Here is a 25,532-nt window from a genome sequence, read left to right as displayed (position 1 = left end):
ATGGTGGAGTTTTGTTTTATTTCTTTTTCTTGACTTCCTGCAAGACATAAAGGTAAAAAAAAAAAAGTTCAATGTCAGAGACGTAACATAATTAGTGGTGACATATTGTTGATGTAGACTTACCAAATGTAACTGACAGCAGCCAGAGTTATCATTATAATGATTCCAACAAGTAGCACACTTGCAAAAGCATATAGGGGGTAATCTGAAAATACAAAACATGTGACATTCAGTTATTTGACAAGTACTGTATATTGATCAACAGTCAGTGTATAGTGAAGAAATTAAAATGGAATTATACCATATAACCATGTGTGTCCAGGCTCAGACTCATTGAATTCAGGAGGTTTGGACGGGCCAGCGCTTTTCAAAGATGACACTAAATGGAGCATAAATAACCTTAGAATATTTCCAATAAACACATTATATCTTTAAAAAGCTTGTGCTGTAAATCCATATGCTACTCACTGAAGTACGATCTGTTATGAAGTACATCATGAATCATGTTGCACCTCTTCAGGTCATCATTGTTTATGCCTCCGCATGAACAAGCATGGTGAAGTGGAGTGCCCAAAGTAGCTAAGAAGGCCATTTTACATTCAGAATGCGTTCCAAGAACGAGGGCTGGATCCATGTTGATGAAACATTCGTCATCACTTTGGAGGTCACTGTCGCTGCATAGAGCCTCATCGGAGCTCCAGCATTTAGCTTGGAAAGTTTTTAAAAGGTCTCTGGTAAATCGGGAACAAAAATATACAGCACTACATTATCACCTTGCAGTGACGGACCATTATTTTAAAAATTCCACACAATCTCTATGGAAATTAAAATTTGATTAAAGGAAAATTGGTTGCTGTGGCTCAGCTTGACACGTCAAAGTGCTTTTCAAACAGTGGATGGGAACATTATCATTTTATAATAATACCGCGTTAAAAGCTGAATTTATACACATGAGGGTCACAGGCAATTTCTGATGCTGATAATGATGCAGGCCACTCAGTGCACAGCAACACATGAAACACATCTTGATCAATTTGAAAATGTATACCTTACAAAGACTCACAACACAATTGAAGTGTCTTCAGAGTTAAAGGGTGAACCCGGCCTGAATGAATGTATTGTGACACATCCATTCACACTTGTTGCTCAACGCTTTTAACCTAAAAGTCACAAAGCAGCAGATGTGTCTCAGCCAGGTTCATCATTTGCCATTGTCGCCTGGAAACACTTCTATTGTGTTGTGAGTATTTGCAAATCATGTGTTGTCAAACCAATGAATTTATTGTATTTTTGTCGACTGGCATGTGTTTCCTTCAGGTATGTATGTGTTGAGCTCTCATGGCCACCGTAGTGTAGAGACAGAGGAGCAACATACCTGCAGTGACTGTCCCTGACACACTGGGTAACTGTGTCCTGGCAGATCCGGGTCTCCTCTCCACATGTGCCACTGTGAAGAACACTTTTCATTTGCAGACAGCTCTGATCTGAATCCTCGCACTCACACATGCCCAGCATCTCTGCGACATTTTGTGGCAAGCTGCCATGGAAATGTTGAGTCACTCGCTGACAGCGTTCAGGATCACACAGATCTGCCGTACATGCCTGGAGAACAGGTGCTAGGTACTTGTTGCAAACTGCATCACTGATACAGGCTCGCATCTGATCAATGCAGGATCCAGCAGCATCATATGCTATGACGAGGAGAGTGAAAGAGTTTTTTTTTTTTTTGTTTTTTTTTAGATATCACGAGCATCACTTTTTGTTTTCGTTGAATTCACTTTTCATTGTCAGTTGTGGATAAACCATAATAAAATAATTACCATAGCCAGTCAAGCTGCTTGACTTCCAGTCCATCAGTGTGCTCCTCCTCCGCCGACTCGCTGTGTAAATAATAGAAAACCTGATGAGCTTTTTTCACAACAAATGCCTGTTAAAACCAATCTGCTGTTCTTGACTCTGCTGCACAATAGTGTTTGTTCATACATCAGATCGCCTTTGGTAAACAAAAATGTAATTTCAGCTGTTAATGCTTATCGCAGAGACGACTGAGAATAGTGCACCTGGCTTTCTGTGGCATTGTGTGGCGAGCGCTTGTATGGAGTCACAAAGCTCGTCCTCCCAGGCACACACACACCCTCGCAGAGAGGGAAAATGGTCCAGTACGGTCTGGATGGTCATGTTACAGCCCCATGAGCCTATTATTTGGCAGCCTTCATCTTGAATGACACAAACACAAGAGGGAAGCAGAAAAACAGGATTTTCCATAAGTGAGTGAGGTCTTGTTTGTGCAACAGGTGTTTCCTACAGTACATGCCTCCTGCTCTGATTATTCCACAAGTGAAAGCTGTTTAGATATATAAATATACATGACCATAAATCTGGAATCTAATGTCAAATCAAGCATTCAAAAAGCTAGTCAAGACCTTTTCATTATAATCTATTTTAAGCTTTGCTTCAGGCTATTGCCTTGGTTATTACATTTAAGCCATACTACGAGAGTTGCAATTCGGTCAAACAGTTGCATGTCCTGTGCTTCCTGATGAAATTAATTCAATACCCATTAATTTTAGAAAGGATAACATGTTACAATCCCCTGCAGCAGGATTAGAAAATTGGAAATATGTCACTGTTACTTTCACAGATGCCGTTGTAAAATGCCTGTTCCCTCACACATAGATCCGACATGCAGACATTCAGAGTGGCCACACAGTCAGGAGGCGCAGATGAAATACTGATGCTGGATATATGAGGAATAACAATCCCTGAAATACAAACACATTAGAATCATGAAATGCATGTTTTACATGGACACAACTTGTTGTCTGTATTATAAGGGGATGGGGTCATAGTATTATAACCCCCATGCCCTGACAAATGATTAAATGATACAAAATCAAGCAAGCATAATCAAGCTGTAATATTTGCCATACAGAAACATAGTATATCATAGTGGCAGTTGACTGTAGACTCACCAAGGATGACTGCAGCTTCCAGACGTGTGAGTTGCATGATAGCTGTTGTAAAGCTCTGAGTTGACAGCTGAGGCTCTCCTAGAGCTGATCCGTGCCTCTGTGGTGTGAATGCACTTAAGCTGGGATACACCACCCACAGTCAACAGGATGTAACACATTTACTAGAGGCTGTACCTTACACCATGTAATAAAATGACACAGACAATTCACAAACAAAACAAAACCAAAAGAACAACTAACACAAATATTTTGGACTGACTCCCTTTGAATTTGTGTGCAGGTTGTGTTTTTTTCTTATGTACAAAGTTATCAGTGCAGTTATTCATGGACAGAAAGTAATTACTATAACGGTTTTTGGAAATCAGGTTGTGACCCGTCATCAGCTATTTTAAATAAAGTTGTCTCAGTGCATTTTGTTAGCTTTTACTATTTCCGTGCCTCTTCTTTAAGGCACCCCTCAGCCATTAACAGATGATTGTCACTCAACTCAGTATTGTTAGTTGCCACTGAACTGTTTTGGTGCACACTCATGTCTGTCATCAGGCTCTTTCCATACCCAGAATGCAGCTGTTTTCCATGATTAAACACTTAAAAACCAATGGTACACTAAATTTACCTTCTCAGCGCCGAACCAAAAAAGTTAGCTGGTGAACACAGTTAAGCTGCGAGCCATATTTTCCCTCAAACTCTAACCCCAGGGGTCCAATCCCCTCAAAAACATCTGCAAATAAGATTGCACTTGGACTTGAATGCACCTGGCTCCCAGAAACACTCTAAATGATGATGCTCTGTGTTTGCTAGATGTGTAACAGGCGACTGTTAACTGTCACGAACATTTAGTACCCCGCCCCCCACCTCCATCCCCCTGCTGGTAAAACAAGAGCAATAATTGCAGATTTGAAGCATTTTGTGTTTGTTTTTTACGGTGTTTGAAGTAATTAGATGAGATGCTACCTTTGCCAACTCTGGTCTACTGGCTATAAGCTTATACAGAAAATAAGTTGAAATTGCACTGTACTTGTATTTTGGGGAGAGACTAGAAGCAAAGATGAGAGACAGCTGAAGATAAACGATGAAGGCAGATACTTTATTGATAAATAAATAAATTGAAGATGTGTAAAAAAAAAACAAAAAAAAAACAGACACAGTGAAGTGTCAATTGTACAGTAGTGCATACTGAAATAAAATTAAAAAATACAATCTAGCTCCAAATAATAATAAAAAAAAAACCTTGTGGCATTTACTTTTCTTCAATGTTTATATTAAATCATAAAACATTAAATGTTGCTGTTATTTTTGGTATTCTCCACTTTACAATCTGTACCCAACAACAATGAAGAGTGAAAAGTAAAAACTAATCATTACACATTCAGACCTCAATAGAACAGAAATATCAAGTAAAGGGACTAATGAAACAATCTGAGAAGATCAAGCCGAGCACATGTAAGTATAACTGTGTGCATAACTCAGTGAAGCGCTGACGGTAATACATTCATGTCAGGTATGTTTTTCTAAAACATAAACCCTAAACATGAAAATTGACAGTAATTAATTTAAGATGGGAGTTTATGTGTCAATTTACAGGCTGATCAAGGTCTACAGTCACTGATTGAACAAAACAAAATACCAAGTACAAAGGAGCCTCCTGGTAATGGTAAAAAAAATATGTCCTAATTGGCTGTTGATGCTAAACTAAAACCAAAACAACAATATCAGTAAAAAATAAATAAATACGTGTTGATAAGGACTACCAAACCACATGGCATGATTTGCACTGAAAATCTTGAAAAATCAAACACTGTCATATTACTGTTAAACACCAAACCATAGCTTTCAAAATTGAGAGAAAAAACATAGAAATACAAAGAAGTTCCAATAAGCAAAATGTTAAATTCTCATAAAGCCTTGACAAAATGTTGAAAATATACTCAAATCTTTATTCTATTACTAAATCAAAAACTGGAGCTTTGTTAATGGATTTCCACTGTAAACAAAACACATCTGTGCAGAATGAAACAAATGCACCACAACATTACATGTCACCATCACCACCAAAGTGCTTTTCAAGAACTGTGGATGGGAACATGTATTATCATTTAGGGTCACAGGCAATTCCTGATGCTGATACTGATGTTTTCTGACACACTGGTCTGAGACTAACATTTTGTTATAGTTTAGTCAGATATTTCACATTTCAAATGATTTGTACAAAATGTGAAATGTAACCATTTACAATTTAAATGAAACAAATTAGTTTTAATTTGAGAGAATCTCAAAAGGTGAGGCTAATGTCTGTGCTTTTTAATAAGCCAAATATGCACACACACTGCATCACTGTCAATCAAAATTAACTGAGTCTTACAGGAATATTTAATAAGCACATTTAGAACCTACAAATACAGATCATGGTGCACGCCAATGTCAAATACACACTCAAATAAATAAATATAAGAATAAAGGTATAAAGTGCATGTCAAGACGTAACATGGCAGTTCACATAATACATTCCATTTTGTAATACATTTAAAAAATATAGCTATGGAAAAACAACACAGATTCCAATACGATATCTTCATACAATCAAAATTTTATAAATGGAAAAACATGAACTGAGGGAGGGGAGTACATGCCAGCTGATTGTCTGCTACCAGTGGGGGCACAAATTTGAGATATTTCCTGGACGTGTAGGATAGCATATTGTTATTGATGGGATGTTGATGTGTGACTCTCACTTTCAAATTGAGACTCAAAGCTACTAGCTAATATCAAAACTACTCTCTTACAAATCTACTCTCATTCTTAAATGACCCTTCAGAAATATTTTTGGCTCAACAAGAAAAAGTTTTGGCCAATTAGATTTTTTTCCAAAAAAAAAAGGTTCCTATGTTCCCTGATCTGATCATCTACAGTAGTTGCCTTCAATTCAATTAGTTGCCTAGAGATGAATGAGATGAATGAGAAAATTCACAGACATACTGTACACCTCTATGTATTGGAAATATTGGTTTGAACTGTGTGGACAGACAGTGTGCTGTCTACAGTGACAGACTGGCACCAAAAAGAGGCCGTGGCATTTTTGACAGAGAGGCCACACATTACACAAATGCTATATAGATCATAATGACGACGATGAGAAAATGCATTGACCACCAAAATTGCCAAAATAAGAGGAATCAAACTCAGACTGGGACAAAGTTCTTGATAAGCTAAAGGGGGAGCTGCCCTACCTTGGTGAGCTACACACTATTCCTGATTCCCTATACATTATTGTGTCTTCAGTCTTTCAGACTTGGCTGGCCGTAAACAAGCTGGCCCCGACTGACTTTTTTTGTTTTTGCGGCCACATGCACCTCGGTCACATCTACACACTGCCACCTCGCTGAGGCATTTGCCCATATTGCCCCATGGCCAGTCCGTCACTGGCTGTCTATAAGTGTTTCTGTTTTTTTTGTTTTTTTTGTTAGTAACCTGTTATGTATAAGGCCAGCCAACTAAATGGAAATTATTTCAGAAATGAGATTAGAAACAAAGGATAAAGTTGAGGACTGATGTAGACCACAAAACACATTATGCACCTTTCAGGACACGTTTCTTGACCACACACATAATGTACCTTAGTATCAACATGAAGATATTTGGTTTTGACTGAGAGGACAGTGGCTGTCATGACTGAGAGGATAGTGCCCGCTGGGCTCTACAGCTGTCAGAGGAGGTGACAGAAGCATTTCAGTGCATTTCACTCTAGATTTAAGCTCTGACACGTCACTTCTACCCAGTGCTGACGGAGACCACAATGTTTGAGAACAGAGAAATACTTGATTGCATCATTAGTCATGTTTCCATCTAAAGTGATTCGAATTACTGGGAAATGCACAAAATAAATTCGAATCATGTGTGTTTCCATCATCATTTTCCGATGCGATACATCTTGATGCGCATCTAAACAGCTGATGGAAATGCAACTATTGATGAAGTTTAAATCTTAATTTCCCTTTTCTAAAGGACGTGGGGTAAATGTGCTGCTGCAATTTAAAAAAAAACAACCTCACTCATTTATAAGCATGTATACTGACGAAGGACCTCATCTAACTGATACTGTTAGGCCAATCTGTAAAAGACCACAACAATCTGGACTCCTGATTCTGACTAATGAGCAAAACAGAAAGTTATAAATACAAAAGACACTTATAATACAATAAAACCTTATGCAACTGAAACCGTGTATCATAAAACCTCTAAGGTAGCTATTAAATACGAAACATTCAAGTGGTGTTTTTTTTTAATATAATAATTGGACAGTTAGTTGCCATGATTGCTCTAAAATCCTGTAAATGTAGATGTGAGAAGCTGTAGTGTCCTTTGAAGCTTGAACTGGTCATACAAACTACGAGTGTTACAAAACCCCTACACTATCTGATCTGATATGCGTGACACATTGTCCATGTTGTTTACTTGAGTCGACAGAGATTTCCGGCTGTCTGTGCTTGTTCTGGTCCTTATCCTCTGCGTTTCATTTTGGCCTTGGCCATGACAATAGCAAGAGAAGGCCGCTTTGAACTCCCCGCGGAACTTCCCTAGGGAAAATGAGATAAAGAAATAAAGAATTACTGTCAAACTGAACCTGTTCTTTACGCCTTGCATTCACAACAGAAATTTTCAGGTTCACTAAAGTTCTGACCAACAAATGTATTTATTTGATTCATGATAAATAGATCAGTTTTTTGGGTACATAATGACAGCTGAGATGCATGTCTGTTATTTAATTGAAAACATGTCCCTGGTACTGTAGATGCAACTTTGCCTTACATTCATATTTACAACATGCCAGATGAACTACAGTATTTACAGCAGTGGGTTGTATCTTTGTTCCCAAACATTACACTAGAGGGCAGCAATAAACTCATATACTGCTGCACGGTATAAGTGATGAGACAGGTTACAAACTTACCACTTAGGAAATTGTAGATGATGGGGTTTGCTGCACTGTTGGCGTATATGAGCCAATGTGAGAAAGTGAACCATGCATACACTGTTTCTCTGTCATTTGTGTTCTTGAATGTCCCAAAGACTCTGCAGGTAAAGCAGGATGGTGTCAGCTACAGATTCTCTCAGTTGGGTTTTTCTTCTGTACTATAAATCATACAACTTTAAAGCAGGTTTGCAGAACACAAGTAACAATTTAGTGCTGTCAGTGGGGTAAACACACATGAGACTACCAAGTTGAGCCCCTCATGGTAACCTAAATGCACAATGTTAAGGGTGATATATAGCAGCTTCTGTCTTGCATCTCTCCCTCTCTCTTTTTCTTAAATGCCACTTGAAGCTACAGAGCTTGAGAGGTTATTACCTTTTCATGACATTCAGCACGCTGATTGGCAGGTAGCACAGGGCGAAAACGAAAAGCACCACTATCAGCATGCGAGCTGTCTTGCGTCTGGCTCGGACTTGTTTGATCTCAGCACAGGCCGTGCTGGTCCTGACCCTGATGGATTCTCCCCGACTTGGAGCAGAAGCTGAGCACTGCATGGGCCTCCACTTCCTTTGCAGCACTGATGTGCTTCCAGGAATCTGTAAATAAAATGTGCACACATCAGGCACCACAGATCACTGAGTTTTATGTTTAAGCACGGCTTGTTACTGTAGGAGTTTGTTTAAAAAAAAAAAAAAAAAAAAATCATAATGCGCACCTGTTGACACCACAGCTTGTGACATATCTGGATATATGCCAGGACCATGAGACATAATGGTGCAAAGTAGGTGACAATGAAGAAACAGGTGTGATAGACCTTTGGATAGATGTCAGCTGTTGAAAAAGTAAACAAACGTCATTATAATTTGACTGAAAACTAACTGCAGGATCTCTCCCTAGAACCCCATGCCACCTGCTATTATGCCTGTCAGTCTTTCTGTTCTCACAAAGCACATTTACATTCAGAGGTATCTCTCAAAAAAACACATCCATTTTTGAAACCGTGGGCCTTCGACCTCACAATAAACAAAATCAGGCGTTTCAGTTCTACTGTAAGACTATGAATGTTGTTGGCTGAAATGAGTTTAAGCAGCTGGGTGAAAACTCTGTTTTTTGAAGCTGATGTGTTTTCTGTTATGTGATGAAATATACAGTAGACAATAGGAACTGACAGGCTTAGGCCTACATATTTGAGGCAAAATGTCAGCTTCCTGATTGTGTATTCCTACTGGTTTTAGCAAGAAAGATGTTCCTAATACATATCATCTAATTGATGTTACATGATTGAAGTTTAAACAAAGCAGTTAGATTTAAACTTTACACTCACATACTGCAGTGCACTGTGGTTTAATTTTAAGTGCTTACTCATTGTAGCAGCTGTTGGGTTTCTCGTTATGATATTGTAATATCACAATGGCCCTGAGAGCTCAGTGCACTGCTACTTAAGAAAAATGGCATTCCATGAATATGACTCTTGAGATAACTTGTTGTCATTTGGCCCTGTACAAAAAGAATATCATTTAATTTAATATCATTAGTCATCTGCACAATGTCCCTGATGTGTCAGTTAATGTTGTACTACTCATAATATTTTGCTAAGCTGTTGGGAGTTACGAGTGTTGCACTTGAGCTATTTGAAGTTTTCTTGAGTGTAATGTGTGTGTACATCCTGCAGCTGCACCAGGTGCATCCTCCAATATGTCTCCTGTGATCCTAAGGTAACAAATCAATAGCCTGCTTTGTTTACCGCAACTTAATGAAGAGAGAACTGGCTCAGCGTTGTTATGTATTCAAGGGGCATTGTGGAAAACTTACCTCCCCAGTGTTCATCACAGACTGTGAACAGACTGGTCTTGTTTGTAAGTTCAGGCAGCAGACTGCTGCACTCCATCACAATAGCTTGAGGGATCATGATGATGCATGATACAACCCAGATGACAACAATACTCTTGCGGGCCCTCTTGGCTGTACTCTTGAACATCAATGGGTGGCAGATAGCATACCAACGGTCTTGAGCAATGCAGCTCAGCGTTAACACTGATACAGAAACTGAAATTGTCTGTGAAGAAAAAGAAGGTACAGTTAGACAGAAACTCAACTATTCTAGGAGTTGAACTGTCAGGACCCAAAGACCCAGAAAATATAGCAGATCTCATTGCTTATTTTAGTCATGGTACAACAGTCCCAGGGGCATTCACCTGAATTTGACATTAATGTGGTTAGGGGTGAATAGGTGCAATAAAAAAATGTTGAGGAATATTATTTCAGAATGTGTCCTTGCTGGGAATAAGTTTTAAACCTGAGACTACTTGCTATAGAAAGTGTTGTTTTTTTATATGCAGTTTGTTTGCCCTCAGAGCAAGTGCCAACAAACCATGGTCAGTATTAAAAAGCTTGGATGGTGAAACATCTTTCATTAGTTCAAGTCACATACACAGTCATATAGATGTCCCAATTCACCTGATCTGTTCTATCTATAGTCATACATATAGCCATACAGTATACATCCTTTGGATAGACCAATATATTTATGTCAATACCCACTGTAAAATATGTTAATTTATTCTTTATGACCCAGTGTGTCAGAGGGCAGGGCAGCACTTCACACACTTTGCAGCATGATGTAGCATTCACTCACACTCACACTTCACACATTAGATTAAGGCCAGTTAATAGACTGATTGGCTGTGTTGTTGTCAAACATTGTGATTGAAGTCAACACAATTCTGTTTCAACTTTTCCTTTGTCACCTTGATGGAGTGCAGTCGAGTGTCGCCACTTTGATAATGGCCTTGCTCTTATAGGGGAGTAGAGAAAGGAGCAATACCAGATGAAGAGAGATTTCAATTATGGCATGAGGAGAGGTCTCCTTCAGGAGTGGCCTGTTGATGCATGATGAAGTCCGATGTTGGAGATGCTCTTATCCATTTTCAGCATGTTGCGCATGGTTGTCTTCAGGAATTTCAATTTGTCCATATGTTTCACTTGCAGCACCACAAGTTTCATGTGGGAGATAAACCCCATGGGTTGTGGCAGGGTCATTTCCAGCAAGAAATAGCTCCATCGTTTTCAAATATTGACAATGCTTAGGGTGTACTGAATCACCTTTGCTGAATTGTGAATGAATAGTGCATGTACAGATATTTTGAGCTTGTTATGTTAGCCTTGAATTAAGATCTGGTGCAAGACTGTAGTGTACTGGTACATTGGAGTACAAGGGCCCTGAGAACCAAAGATTCAAACATGCTAGAAATTCAGAAAATAACATCAACACATGCGCTGCAAAACACAACAGAAATGTTTCTGTATTTGTGCATTGAGCTCTCAGGGCCACAGTGCTGGATAGCTTCAGTAGTCTTTTTGAGCCATAAGAAACAAGACGTGTCAATGCCAATCTATAACTGCAAATCTACAAATCCCATGAAACAATTAAAACAAACAATGAACTCATCCTGTCTGTGCAGCTGAAGCCGATATGACAGATTCATCTCTGCCACAGTTGTAGGAGAGCAATTGAAAAAAATCAGTGAGACACATCATTGTACCAGGTGACATCTCCATCACAAGAGACATTGGAACAAATTCAGCTACTCATACATCATCTTGCTAATATATACTGAATATATAGTGTCCTACATAACAAAACTACACATTTGTGGAGAGGGTGTAGAGGGAAGGACATGTGCAGTAAAGCTTAACACAAAAGACTAGCCTATAGCCTACATGCAATTCATTGAAATTGTGTTGGAGAAAACAGCCTTATACTGTCTGTATTATATAACTGACACATTCAGTCTATGTGGCCTTAAAATTGTTAATGTGTTACTTTAAGTGTTGACGATGACATATCTTTTCAGTACTGTAGAGAACTAACATAAGTATTTCAGTTTTATTGGAAAAATCATTCTGTTCCTTTAAAACAATAATTGACAAAACAGTGTCACTACAAGGTCAGTTTTGTTGCTATTACACAGTCCTTGTAAAAACAGCAGCAGGTACAGTATAGTCTTTCAAAAATACTTCAGCAGCAGCAGTTCTAATCCAGCAGAGAAGCAGACAACAGCAAGCAGGGTGAGTGTGACCATCAAGACATTCAGATGGATTGCCAACCCAGTCCCATGAGGTGTGATGTGCCTGGGAGGACAGCAGTGAGCACAGCAGGGGTTCACGTGTATATACAAGGATAAATTAACCCTTTAACCTAGCTGGTTTCTACTGCTGTGACCATGTCTCTCAGTTGGTCCCACCAACCCATTTTCAAACTGTTTATAGCCACGTTCCTCATGAAGAATGTTCTGAGGCTTCTTTTTCATTAACCGTGTTACAATTTTAACAACAATTTTGAAATCACGCTGGATTTTGGTAAAGAAGTATAATAACATTCATGATACTGTAGTTGCAAAAGCATACTGGTGTAAAAACCAGACAGAGACAGTGACTGTCAGCTGGAGAGAAGCAGCAGAATGGGAATGAATGAGAATAACATATTTATGCTCTGAGCAATCCCTGTATCCTCTCAGAGTCAGTGACCTTAAACTCACCATCAAGCACAATGATTTGGGTCAAACAATGCTATTCACACCACTGTCGAAAAAAAAAAAATATATATATATATATAATATAATATATAGTGTGATATGACTGCCATGATATTAAAGGACACAGAGCTCTGGTGGGGTGAAATTAAAATCCCCGATTCTGTAGGCAGAGTTAAATCTGCTCATGTACGAAAAATAGTCACGTACAGTACAAGTGTAAGCAACTATATTGGTCGCAGTCTGGAGCCTTGGCTGCATCCATGTATAGAATATCTTGTGTACACCATTTAATCAGAAACAGGTTTTGTGACATGGTGGTGGTGGTCATATTGTTTGTGTTGTGTGTGTGTAGTTGGATTTAGTTTATGGGATATAGGATTTGTTCAGAATAGTGCTGGATTTGGCTCACACTCAGTGCAGATAACTGTGGTCCGGAGTGTGATTTTCTTTCAGCAGATCTGTTGAGGTCGATGTTGCAATAGAAGGCAAAAAAAACTGGCTCAAGGCGTTAAATCACCATGGCATAACATCAAAGGTTTGACACAGTGCATGTCTCCTGGGATATGAAAAAAAGAGTTTTTTACCCCCATGAATAAAGAGAAAGAGAAATGAACAGAAGAATAGGGACTCAGCCTAAATATAAAAGTTTTCAGGCAGAGTTGTTTAGATCTGGTTTAAAATATGTTAATCCCTTACCTGCAAATAAGGCACAACTTTGCAAAGTGTGTTTCCGAAGAACCACGTCTCTGTGATGTCGACTACAAGACTCGCAGGTAAACAGATGATGGTGACCAAGACATCGGCAAAGGAGAGATTCACAATGAAATAGTTGGTCACAGTCCGCATGTGCCGGTTTTTCCACACTGCAAAACAAACTGAAAATGATGCACAATCAAAGACAGCCCAAAGACTTAATAAACATTTATCAAATTAGGTCCAGAACGTATGAAACACTGATGTTAATAACCACTGTCTTGAAGGCATGCTGTCAATCATGGTCGGAATTAAAATCTAATTAAATTCCTTTTCACGACAAAGAGGCAAACTATTCTCAATTCAGAAATTACATAGAGACAATTAAAGTTAAATGTGTGACATTTCCTAGACGGCCACAGCAAAAGCTAATTATTTTTAAGCATCATTTTTGATTGTGTCGTATTATTCTTAAGCAATTTATTGTTATGGTCATGGTAATGTATTATCTAAATGCTGTATTGATTAAACTTAGTGAAGGACAAAGTCCTCTGCCATGAAAGCATCTCCATTAAATTGACATTGTAAGACCATAGGTTCCAAATTTGATCCTCCAGTATTGAAACCAAATCAAGTGAAATACAAATACACAAATTACTGTGCATAAAGTATAGCCTTCGGTCAATCAAAATCCCTTCTGAGTCAAATAAAAGAATAGCGATAAAAGACAATAAAAATTAAAACCTTCATAATGATAACACCGATAGAAATATGCTTTTTTCCCAGAGTGAGCAGTTAAAAAATATCTAAAGTAATTAAAACAATATAGTAAGGTAAGACTTAGGCTCACAGGGAGGCTATAAAAGTGTGTTTTAGGAGGGTACACAGATGAAGCGTGTTAGCCATCCTAATCACCTCTGGATAGTTGTACTGCATGGGGGCCCATTTGTTTTTGAGTTTGGGTTTTGGAACCACCAGGAGAGCTGCTGTTGTGGACCTGGGGACCCTTAATAATAGCATTTGGGAAGTGTGTATTTTTATGAGTTCAGAGAGCTCTAGCTTAAATTGGGAAAAGATGGCATTAAAATTGACTAGTGTGTCTGTAATGTGTATATCAGAGACTGAAACTGAACTTTTTAGAAACCACGAGAACACTGCAAATGCAAACACCACAGTGAAAGAACAGGTGAATGCACTGCTGGACTTTGACAGGGGAACAATGCAAAGTGAATCAAATCATATTGCAAATTATGTCAAATCAATCAAATAGAACTACACATTGAAAACAGTGCACGTGAGCAGATTAGTTTACATTTACATATTTCTTCGTCTGGAAAGCTGTAGAATAGAATAGAATAGAATAGAATAGAATAGAATAGAATAAACTTTAATGTCCCACAGGGGAAATTTGTTGTGGACTCAGTGCATGGTAAAAAAGCTGCCTTAATATACATAAAATACATAAATGACAGTTGACATGTACACACACACTCATGACACACCCAGTCAAGGGTTAACAAGATTAAAAAGTAAACAAACAAACAGACAAACAAGCATTAGTTATTGCACATCTCCCAGATAAAAAATAAGAACAAGAGTTATTGCACACCTCCCAGGCCTCAGCGTACACCATCTACAGAGCTGTTTAAAAGTTTGATGGAGGTGGGTACAAAAGAGAATTTAAAACGATTCAGTCTGCATTTAGGGAGTCTATACCTTCTACCGGAAGGCAAGAGCTCGTAGTTTTCCAGAAGGATGTGGGACGGGTCTGACAAAACCCTCCGTGCCTGCCTGACTACAGACTGCTCGTAGATGGACTGGAGGGAGGGTTTGTCAGTCCTCCCCATCACCTTCATAGCCGTATAGACCAGGCGCTGCAGCTTGGCTTTAGACTGTGCAGAGAGGTTACCATACCATGCTGTTATGCCATATCTAATAACGCTCTCTATTACTGCCTGATAAAAAAGAAACATAATGTTTTGACTGACCCCAAACACCCTCAGCCTACGTAAAAAATACAGCCTTTGCTGTAAGCGACAACAGACCAAATCAACATGATCACTCCAGCTGAAGAGGTTATCCATCTGGATGCCCAGGTACCATAGACATAATGAGCTGAAAGAATGAGGTTAAACTAAATCAAAGAAAGTACAACTGTGATCAGGAATACAAGGACTGAATATGTCAAGTCACATACAGTAATGTGAGACCCCAAGATAAAACAAGATCAAATGCAAGGTCCTGATGAGAAGTGGCCAGGTTGGTGGGTGAGATAAATTAAAATAATGAATCATGGGAAAACCTCCATGACAGTTCAGAGGAGCAGGTGGCAGAAATATGAAAAGAATCCAGGATTAAAAACCTGTCATATCTGGTAGGATTATTGACAGAATCTCAGAGGATTCATTTATGAAGCCATAAGATAATTTAGGTCTTGGGTTTATAAAGTTTATAAGACACCCCACGGCCCTCTGTAATGTGTTAATTGTTGAAAAAAGTATAGCCAGGAGCAGCGACTTCAATTCAAGAGGTTTACTTATTAAACCCCATTCTAATCATACATAAATGTCCAGATTCTATGATAATAAAAAATAATTACACATTTTCAATTTTTTATTGAGGTCTTTTTAAGCAGTCCTGCTTTGCCCAGCCTTACATGTATGCGTCATAGTAGGCTCCTCTGTTGTAAGACAGGCTTTCCTGAGAAATGTGCAAAAGGTCATGTTACGGACATTTCCATTTCTACTGAAATGGGGGATGATGCAAAGAAATGGGTGAAGAGCCAGATGAAGAGGGTGAGGGTGCCTCTGGGTAGAGGTAAAGAGGGCACACACTAGCTCATGGAGTGGAGCACAGAAATTGGAGACAGTCTCATCATGATCACCATATCCACATGGCTCAAAGAAATAAAGCTACTGGCACCTTGAGCCACACCGCCAGACTGATCCAAAGGGACCAAGAAGTATTGGAGTAATAACTTGTACTGGAAAGATGGTTTATGAGATGTAATGAAGGGGAGCTCAGTATGAATACTAGAAATTTCATCTGCTGCAGTCCTTGTTGGTGAGACCTGCAAAACCCCCATGGAAAACCCATAACTGTGTCTTTTAATCTTTAATCACCTCAAGCAGGAGCACAGAAGTAAATCCTGAGATGAGAAATTAGCAGCAATCAAGGCAGCCCAGTGGAGGAATTGATATTAAACACCATTCACGTAGGGGCCGTTACTTACTGGAAAGCTCCATTAAAAGATAAAATATACTTTAATAACCTTTTACTCCTAAGCTAAGCTTGAAGGAGCCATAACCCATTATCGACCAAGCAATAAGCCCTTGTTCAACCCTTTGATATGACTCAGAGGTCTCCTGAAATAGTGCACTTACATCATTGCAACAATTCAAAAACGGATTATAAACATCTTTCTATAGTTAAATGGTGAGAGCTAAAGCTGGAAGCCTATGTTGTGTATTGATCCAAGAGACTGACAGCTGCAGAAAACAGATACAATATACCTCAAAAAGGATTTTAAATGAGAAGTTCAAACATTACCTGGGAGGAATGGATAGAAGAAAAACAACCTGGTCCCAGTGTGCTCTGGTAAAGACCCTATTAGACCCAGAGATTGACAGCCCTAAGCAACAACAGTGATTTTATTTCAGCCGGTTGGATAAGGACAATTCTTGGAAAGACCCGTTGTCCGCCATCGAGGAGAGCTGCAATCACCACTTAGACCAAATCAGCTCACTTCAGGGAGAAGAGGTGAGAAGGAACAAGCAACATCCATGAATTAAACAACAGCACACAGAGATAGTAGGCTCTGTTTTACAATGAGACGAAGACAACCACTGCCTTACCAGCTGAAGGGATTTATTCTCTCAAGGACTTGCTGTGTATCAGTGCAGCAACTTCTTATGATCAGGTTTCTATATTCTCATGTCCCCAGCGGAGCCATACACTGACTATAACTCGTGCCATTACATCTTCCACTCTATCTAACATCAGTAAAATGTGTTGTATATTGATCATATAGTTATCATCACAGTATAACTATAAAATAAATACATAAATAATCCATCAGCAGCAGTTTTAAAAAATCTTTATATATTATGGAACTGTTCAAATAAAAATAAAAAGATTTCAGAACAACCCTCCATGACCACATGCACTTTGTGCATTTCTACAGAGTTTTAGCGCTTTTACCAGGTTATCACACATTATTAACAGGAGCTATCACATAGTCTTATCTCTCCTCATAGCTCGAAAATACAGAAAGGGACACAGCTAAAATGTCACACAAGGATATGATTAGTAAAATAAAAGTTCCCCAAAATGATATATACTCAGAAAGAATACAGGGAAAATAATGATATGTTGTTAATCTCTTATATGCCACGCCATGACAACTCTAGTATTGGCCTTAAAGCAGATATCAGCTTCACGGCCGTTTCGGCTAATGCTGCGTTCAAGGCAGGCTTTTGAAACCGTAAGTTACAGCTTCAAGTCACAACTACGACTTGGTAGCGTTCCAGGTAACCCGTAGCTCGTGTTTTTACCATCCTGTTGTCTGTGAAAGTTCCCTATAACGGCCACTCGTAACTTCCGACCCGTGAACTCGTACCAGATCGAACTGGTATGACTTCACAGGAAGGAAAAACACAAAGTACGAGTTTCTTTGAACGCACCTTGAGTTAGCAGCCCCCGCCCTTGTCAGGCATCAATTGGTCCTCGTGCTACGTCACCACATTCACGCGCATCCCTTGGCTGCACACACAGCCCTTCATGCCGTTCTCTCTCCTCATTGGATAACACTTGTATCCCACAAGGAAAATTTTCTCCTCGGGTTACAGCAGAGCAGAGTGACGGAGAGACTCGTGTTTAGGCTGAAATACTTCATGTAAGTGATTGCTGACGGAAAATAGGACTATTTAGGACTTATATTAACAAAAACATTCCACTGATATCTGCTTTAATAAATTCAAGCTCCATCTATGCATTGTGACATAGGTAAATTCCTATTGGTAAACTACTAAATGCAGAGACAATTTTGAGCCCTAAATGAAAGGACAGTTTGTTTGTTTTTTCATTTAACATCGCTTCTGTCTGATTCATATAATTATGACCACTGTGAAGGCCTGGCCAGATGATGCATTTCCATATCATACACTTTGAGTAATTCTGAAAAAGTACAAATGGTTACACCTCCTGAATCTCAATCTCAGGAAGGATCATCGTGGCCTACTTAAACTATTATTGTTTACTGTACTGTAAAAAAAAACAAAAAAAAACAAGGCTGACAATACAATCCATGTTCCAGGTTATTTGTTTATAATTTCAAATCAGAATGAAAATCTGGTTTATTGCCAAGTAGGTTACATGGTTACAAGTAACATGACAAGAAATTTGCTTCAGTGTCCTGGAGCAACAAACATAGTGAGAAGAGAGGACATATAAACGAAGGTAAACAAGGCAAGAACTGCAAGTTAAAGCAGAAGTGAGTGATATATTTGTGTTAATATAAGTCTTAAATAGTTATATCTTCCGACAGCAATCACTTACATAGAGTGTTTGGACTGAAACACGGGTCTCTCAGTCCCTCTGCTCTGCTCTGAGCCTAGGAGAAAACATTTATCGTATCCTACAGTTTTTATCCAATGAGGAGAGAGAACGGCATGCAGGGCTGTGTGTGCAGCCAAGGAACGCCGTGAATGTGGTGACGTAGCGACGAGGACTGTTATGGTGCGTTCAAGGAAACTCGTATTTTTCCGACCGTGAAGTGGTACCAGTTCGATCTGGTACGAGTTCACCGGTTGGAAGTTACGAGTGGCCGTTATAGTGACTTTCACCGGTAAAACAGGTCGGAAAAACACGAGTGGGTTGCCTGGAACGCTACAAAGTCGTAAGTTGTGACTTGAAGCTGTAATTTACGATTTCAAAAGCCTGCCTGGAACGCAGCATTAGCGAAAACGACCGGATCACTCACTTCTGCTTTAAATATCTTAAATGTAAAAATGTACTAAAAATTAAAATATTTTTCATAAAAAATAGTATACAAAATGCTAAATATCTGGAATCTAAATATGTACACTGCAAAGTGACTGGTGGAATGTGCAATCAGCTACCTATTAGGGCTGGAAATCATAAGAGCTGTGAGTTATTAAACTACTCTCTGTTGCTACCATGACGTACATTACTAAGCAAGTAGTAGGCAGGGGAGAATAAAGTAAACGATTTCTTAAACATATTGTCCTTGCACTCACTCTATTGAAGCAGAGAATGTAATTATTCAGTATTTTCTGAATGAGAGGACAATTTCAATCCCTCCCCACAAACTAGCTGAAAATTGTCCTTTTTCACATCTGACATTTAGATGGAAACTGAGGCAGCTAAATGGAATTCATCCATTATTGTTGTTAATTACATCTGTGCTTTCCTACTGTGAAACGGCACTATGCCAGGGGGGCTTGCAATTTCCATGTCAGTCACTGTGAACTGTATGTGAAGTAAGAAAAAAAACTTGGGTCATTTTTTAACAGAGGCAAATTGGTTCTGGCTCCCCTCATCAGTGAAATCAAAGAGGAACAAGTTCATCTTCAATCTACATCATCAAACACAAATATCAGTAAGAATGAAAGATGAAACGGTACAGTGTGGGTCATGTCGATGAGAAACAGGCTGTACATGTACATGCCCACACAGTCCTGGGAAAAGGTCTTATCAGGCAACATAAGTGAGAACACCTGTAGTGAACCAGCAGTGCACAGAGCACTTACATGCTGTCCTTTTACTGTAACTCTGTTAGTAGACTTTGGCTGTTTTATGTGGGTCTTTTACTGTTCTGTTACTTCAGTGATCTGTGAATGCACTGGTGTTGTCAGATCCATCTGTATTAACTTTTTCTTCAAGCCTTACAACAAACTTTAAAATGTGACACTGTTGATTTGCTTTGGATTAAATGAACATGATGAAAAATCTAGACCATAACTGTAACTATGCACAACAGCAAACACAGGGTAGATTGTAGTAAAAAAAATCGCTGCATCTGCAACGACAACCAATGTATTAGAAAAACATAATAATAATTGAAATTAAAAGTATTTGCTTTATTTGTGAACCAGTGAAGCAACTGTTTTTTTCATTTTTTCACACCAAGGAATCACAAAAGAAAAGGAAAAACGCTGCAGCATGAACAAACACTATCCCTCCACTTTCTTCTTTTAAAAATGTATTGAAGTTTGACACGTTTTTCTTATGAGTAACAGTGTCTCTCAGACAGCTCTCCACAATGTTACATGTACTGCCACGGAAACTCTGACAAACAATATTTACCCAAGAGGGAATAATAGATCCACGTCAATACAAGCAGGAGCTGCACAACCAGCCATATCCACTATTCAGTCCTGAGAATGAGAAAGACTGTTTTTTAACCAGTGATTCCTTGTATGCATGTGTATGACATCTCATGTCGGCCCACAAACTATTATATGGTTGACTATAATGCAACTCAGAAGTAGTGCCATGTTATGAATATCAATTTCCACAAACAGCAGTGGAGAGACATGGACAGTTTTTATTTGTATTAGAAAATAGTATCATTTATTTTCAGCGTGTCTTTCATAAGGACATGCGACATGGACATCTACTATGACATAGTTGCCAAATCAAAATTCTTCAAAATCCAAATATGTGGTTGTGCTTTTATTGTTCTCATGCATAACGACATTAACAAAATTATTCTGACTTGTCAAATTTACAGTCACATTTCATTTAGGTGTACCAGGTTTGTCTCGAGGCTCTTATCTGAGTGTCAGTCTGTAGAAATACTGCCAGCCACTGCTCTCTGCGCTGCCAAAGGCTCAAACATAACAGAGAGTCATGGGAACAACACCTCTTTTTCATCCTCCATCTCTGCCACTACAGATGATGGCAAGGCAAGGCAAGGCAATTTTATTTGTATAGCCCGTTTTTACAAACATTTTGTCTCAAAGGGCTTTACATGGCATCGTAACAACATCCTCTGTCCTTAGACCCTCAGGAGAAGTTGATTGGTCTTCAGTGACTACTTTGTCCTAGCCATTGTTGACCTCTTTAATCAAGGCCCTCTCTTTGTTAAGTCCTGTACAGCATCCTATTTCAAATCATGTCAAACTAGGAAAATTACAGTCTGAAAGCTGTTTTGCACAACCCCAATGTTTTTTTTAGCTGCCACATCAAAAACATTACAGTCTGACCATCAAGTGAAACACTTGAAAAAAAAGACAAAGCCCAAAAGAGATTTATGGTTGAAATATCGTACCATTTAATTTGTATGCGCCATTTTTAGACTTTTTATTTTATTTTTAGTAAATAATACAGTGAAATTGATGTATATACAAACTATGAAAGGGATAGACAGAATATCACTTGATTGAATAAAACCATTCATAAAATGCTGCACTCTATTACAGTAGCCTATGTCTTCAGTATTTTCCAGAGGATCTGGCCACATCACGGGTCACTCCACTTCCACAGGAATCTAACCCAAAGCCTTGGAATCCAATGCCAGTTGGCAGCCACAAACACAATCCAACTGGATGTATGCGTTGTTTTGTTTGTGCTGCATGTTTAAGTAGGAAACTATTTGCTATCAAATTAGCCATGAGAACAAGAGCCTCTCTCACAAAGCAGGATTAGTGGATTGATCTGGTCTGTTCAAGGTGGCTTGACTTCAAACGACTCTCTGTTGTTCTGGAAACTAATGCTGCGGACCATACTGCAAGTTTTGTTAAGGCTTCCGGCTCAAAACATATTAAAGAACCATCAATCAGTTGAGAGTAAAAATGGAACATGTTATGCACAGCGTCTCATAATGTACAAAACATATGGCATGACATGTAAATGACAAGTCCTTCAGAGCCCAGGGTATATTTTAATGACATTGATTATAATGAGAATGTATTATTGCATAGAGAGGGCACCTAACATCTAAGGCTATAAAACCAAACTTAAGGAACAGAAATGAATAAAATGTGCACTTGCATGAAGTTTCCTGAAGCTCTTTCATAGTACATGGTGATATGTTCAGTGAGGACCTTAAAGATCTCCATTATCAACATTGACAGGACACATTAGCTATTATATATTTACATTTTTGTATAGGAACATTTGCTTTCACCATTACGGCTGCTACAAAATCTATACATCAGTCAAACTTATAAGTACACATTACCACATTGTGCAGGTTGGTCATTTGGGAACTACTGTAGCTTTATTTTTAAAATGCTGTTTGATTTCAGCATAGCACAAGATGAATTCCTCCCTCAGCAAACCAGATCTGAGACGTTGGCACGGACACAAAAGAGAATTAACTAATGCGTAATGAACTTGTTGCAAATGGGTAATTGATGCCTTAGCTCTTGTTGGTGTGCTTGCTGGCCACCACAGTAAAACTTACATTCACCTGCTTGAATTGACTTGAACAGCTCCATCTTTGATCCCCACCATTTCACTGTCATTATTAGATTAATGCAGTTTAGCTTTAAATTGAACGCAAAGTTAAAGGCATCCATCTGATGCTGACATGCTGCTGGAGGAAGTTCAAAGTGAAACATCATCTTGTCAAATGGGGCACACGAATAATGATAAAAATGATAATGATGATAATTAGATTATTACCACCAGAATCTTAACATATAGGTAATCGACTATACTGGCCATTGGCTGTTACTGTTCAACTTGCAATTAGAATTTTTAGTAAATGCACCATAGAGCTGAAAGTCAGAGAGTCAGAAGTTAATTCTCATTGCATTTAGTGCAAGAGTTCCCTTTCACGTGCACTGATCCATTGCTCATGTAAAAAATGTAATCGCTTAAATAAGTGAGGAAGAATAGTCAAAACAAACCAAATAAAAAAAAATTTAAAAACTGAACGCTGGAAAATGTCCATGCAGTCCTCTGTTGTTGTTGTTTTTCACTGCTCTGTTGATGATGCTGACTTCCTTAAATTCAAGGGGAACAAACAGGTTTTGTCACATCTTAAACTTTTCATTGCTGTGCTCTGGTTTTGGTAACGCTGCTGCAAACATCAAAACAATGTCTTGGGACCAAAAGCACAAAGAAAGAGAAGCTAAGATGATTTTAAAAGCCTTTGCCTTGTGCTGTTTGTATTTCATCCAAAGGAGACAGTTATAATGACAACCTGTCAGTTGTGGCTCTGGAAGTAATGGCCTGCTTGATGAAACCAAATGCCAGCCCTCTCCCCTGGATTTGTGATACAAACAAATGCAAATTCCACTTGGAGGGGGAAAAAAAATACAAGTTAATCTGCCGGACAACTTCGGCAAAGTACATGACATAATTACCCCGGAGCTGCAGTTAAACCTATTATCTGTACACACAGCAAGCCCACTAGATGAGTAAAACTATTATAATAGGGATTTTGACATTTGCTGTTTCTGCAGGAGAGAGAAGACTAATTGTGGTGCTGCTGTTCACACAGTCTGATTTTAGTACAAAGGAAAAGTCTGCCAGTCATTTGTGGAGTAAGGATCCCATGCACAAAACTTCACTAACTGACTTCATACAGAGTTGACTGACAGTATTTGACTGAAAGAGTGTCTCATTACTCTGACCGTAACTTTGCGCACAAGCATGTTATTTCAAGTCGAACTGTCCATTAGGTCGTGAGACCTGACTGAGTAGATCCTATAGACGCAGGCAGACAAACGAATCACTGTTTCTTATTATTTATTCTCTGATTTCTACCCATAGCAATTGGGCTACTTACATGGAAATGCTCTTTAGTACTGTACTGTAATTGCTTTTTGTTTTACCAAAAAATGCCACATGATGCATTTTATGTGTTATTTCACATCAGGTCCTGCAAGCACAGATAGATTGGCTTTATTTTGTTTTAATGTGTCATAATGTGATGTTCTTCATGACAACAACAAAAATCAGAGGGAAGTAGGCTATCACCCAAATGCGCAATACGGTGCTACAAAGGGTGGCTTCTGCAGTGAATGATCAACACGTATCTGCACAAAAAGACTTGAGGCTGAAATGGGTTAAACTGCAAATGAGAAAATCAGCAGGTAGCCACGGATCCTCTGTGGCCACAAGAGGGCCCCCAAGAGCGGCTAAGACGTCCCACAAGCAAACTTGACTGTGTGTGTCCAACAGTGGACCCCACACCCCACCCCCACACACCGCCCACCACCAAACACACACATTTTTTATAGAGAAAACCCCATTATACACATTTTGGGTAGATCTGCTCCTGCTCAGCACAATAAATTAACAACGATAGATGGTCGATGAGAGAAAGAAAACAACAACAACTAGAATTTCAATCTAATATCACAGCTTTTCCCTTTTTCTCTAAGTGAGAGTTAAGTGCGCCCTCCTGGTGAAATACTTCTGTTAATCTGGAGCTGCACCGGGAGACTGCTCTCTGTGATTTATCCTCCCTGAGTTGAGCTCTCTCCTCCAGCAGCAGTTGCACCGCTGCGATAGAAATTAAACAGTAGTGTAGTGTTTAAGATCTTTCATCAGTGCACCGTTTTGATTCCATTCATATTTCCCTTGCAGCAACACGCGCGTTCATCTTCTCAAGTTCAATAATAATAATAAAAAAGTTGCTCAAAGTTGATTACGCACGGATGGGGAAAGAAATATATGACAGATAGAACCTACCTAGCGAGTTTCCAATGAGTGAAACGAAGAACACAATAATGTAAGCCACAATCAGAACCCACTCGTACTGCTTGGGATGTAAGTACTCTCTCCAGATGTATCTCAGAAGTTCATCGTCCTCATCCACAGCGGGGTGCAGGTGTAACTCCGTGGTGTTAGCCACATGTGCGGAAGATAAACAGTCTTCACAATCCAGATTCCCGGTGATGCCCGACATCCTCGGATGTGTTTTTGCGTGTGTCTGGTCAGTAATCCCCGCTGTTTACCGTGTGTCTGCAGTGACCGCAGGTTTGTTCAGCAGACAACCAATAAGGACGCGGCACTGTGGTGCGATAATAACGGCGCTCCAGACCTCGTCAGTGTGACGCTGATTTTTTCTCCCCTTGTCTCTTGTGCTCGGCCACAGCAGGGTCATACACCAACAACACAGCTGATTGTTGCCAGCAAGGAGGTGTGAGCTGCTTCCATCCACTACTCCCCAAAGGACAAAGGGGGGATCACATGGTAAAGTCTGGGAGGAGAGGCACAGGGATTACAGGGTCCCTTGCTGTGCTATTTTTATTTTCTGAACTACCCCCAGGGATCTCAGACCCTATGGTACACTATCACATTTCAGATTATTTCTCATCAATTATGATGCACATCTGCAGAAGTTTTCTGCAGAGTTCTTTTTTTTTAAATATTAATATT

The 25,532-nt window shown here is 39.2% G+C and overlaps 2 protein-coding genes across 2 annotated transcripts; both read right to left on the bottom strand.

The window, feature by feature from the left end:
- Positions 1-460: 460 nt before the first annotated feature.
- gfral (GDNF family receptor alpha like) lies at positions 461-3,057 on the bottom strand (the record flags this gene model as incomplete). Its single annotated transcript, XM_083987567.1, has 5 exons — positions 2,973-3,057; positions 2,634-2,762; positions 2,061-2,216; positions 1,376-1,691; positions 461-731 (listed from the first exon to the last, which is right to left on the bottom strand). Exons 1-5 carry the CDS (start codon positions 3,007-3,009, stop codon positions 461-463), a joined length of 909 nt encoding a protein of 302 aa, XP_083843693.1. The 5' UTR covers positions 3,010-3,057.
- A 4,319-nt stretch (positions 3,058-7,376) lies between these two features.
- On the bottom strand, positions 7,377-25,059 carry hcrtr2 (hypocretin (orexin) receptor 2; the record flags this gene model as incomplete). Its single annotated transcript, XM_083988121.1, has 7 exons — positions 7,377-7,546; positions 7,921-8,042; positions 8,320-8,540; positions 8,660-8,775; positions 9,757-10,000; positions 13,176-13,354; positions 24,843-25,059. The coding sequence occupies 7 exons, from the start codon at positions 25,057-25,059 to the stop codon at positions 7,377-7,379; spliced, it is 1,269 nt and encodes a 422-aa protein (XP_083844247.1).
- Positions 25,060-25,532: the final 473 nt, after the last annotated feature.

The sequence above is a fragment of the Trachurus trachurus genome, assembly GCF_905171665.1.
Source record: "Trachurus trachurus genome assembly, chromosome: 15".
NCBI lineage: Eukaryota > Metazoa > Chordata > Actinopteri > Carangiformes > Carangidae > Trachurus > Trachurus trachurus.
The sequence above is the reverse complement of the archived record's forward strand: the minus strand, read 5'-3'. Positions and strand labels throughout refer to the sequence as shown.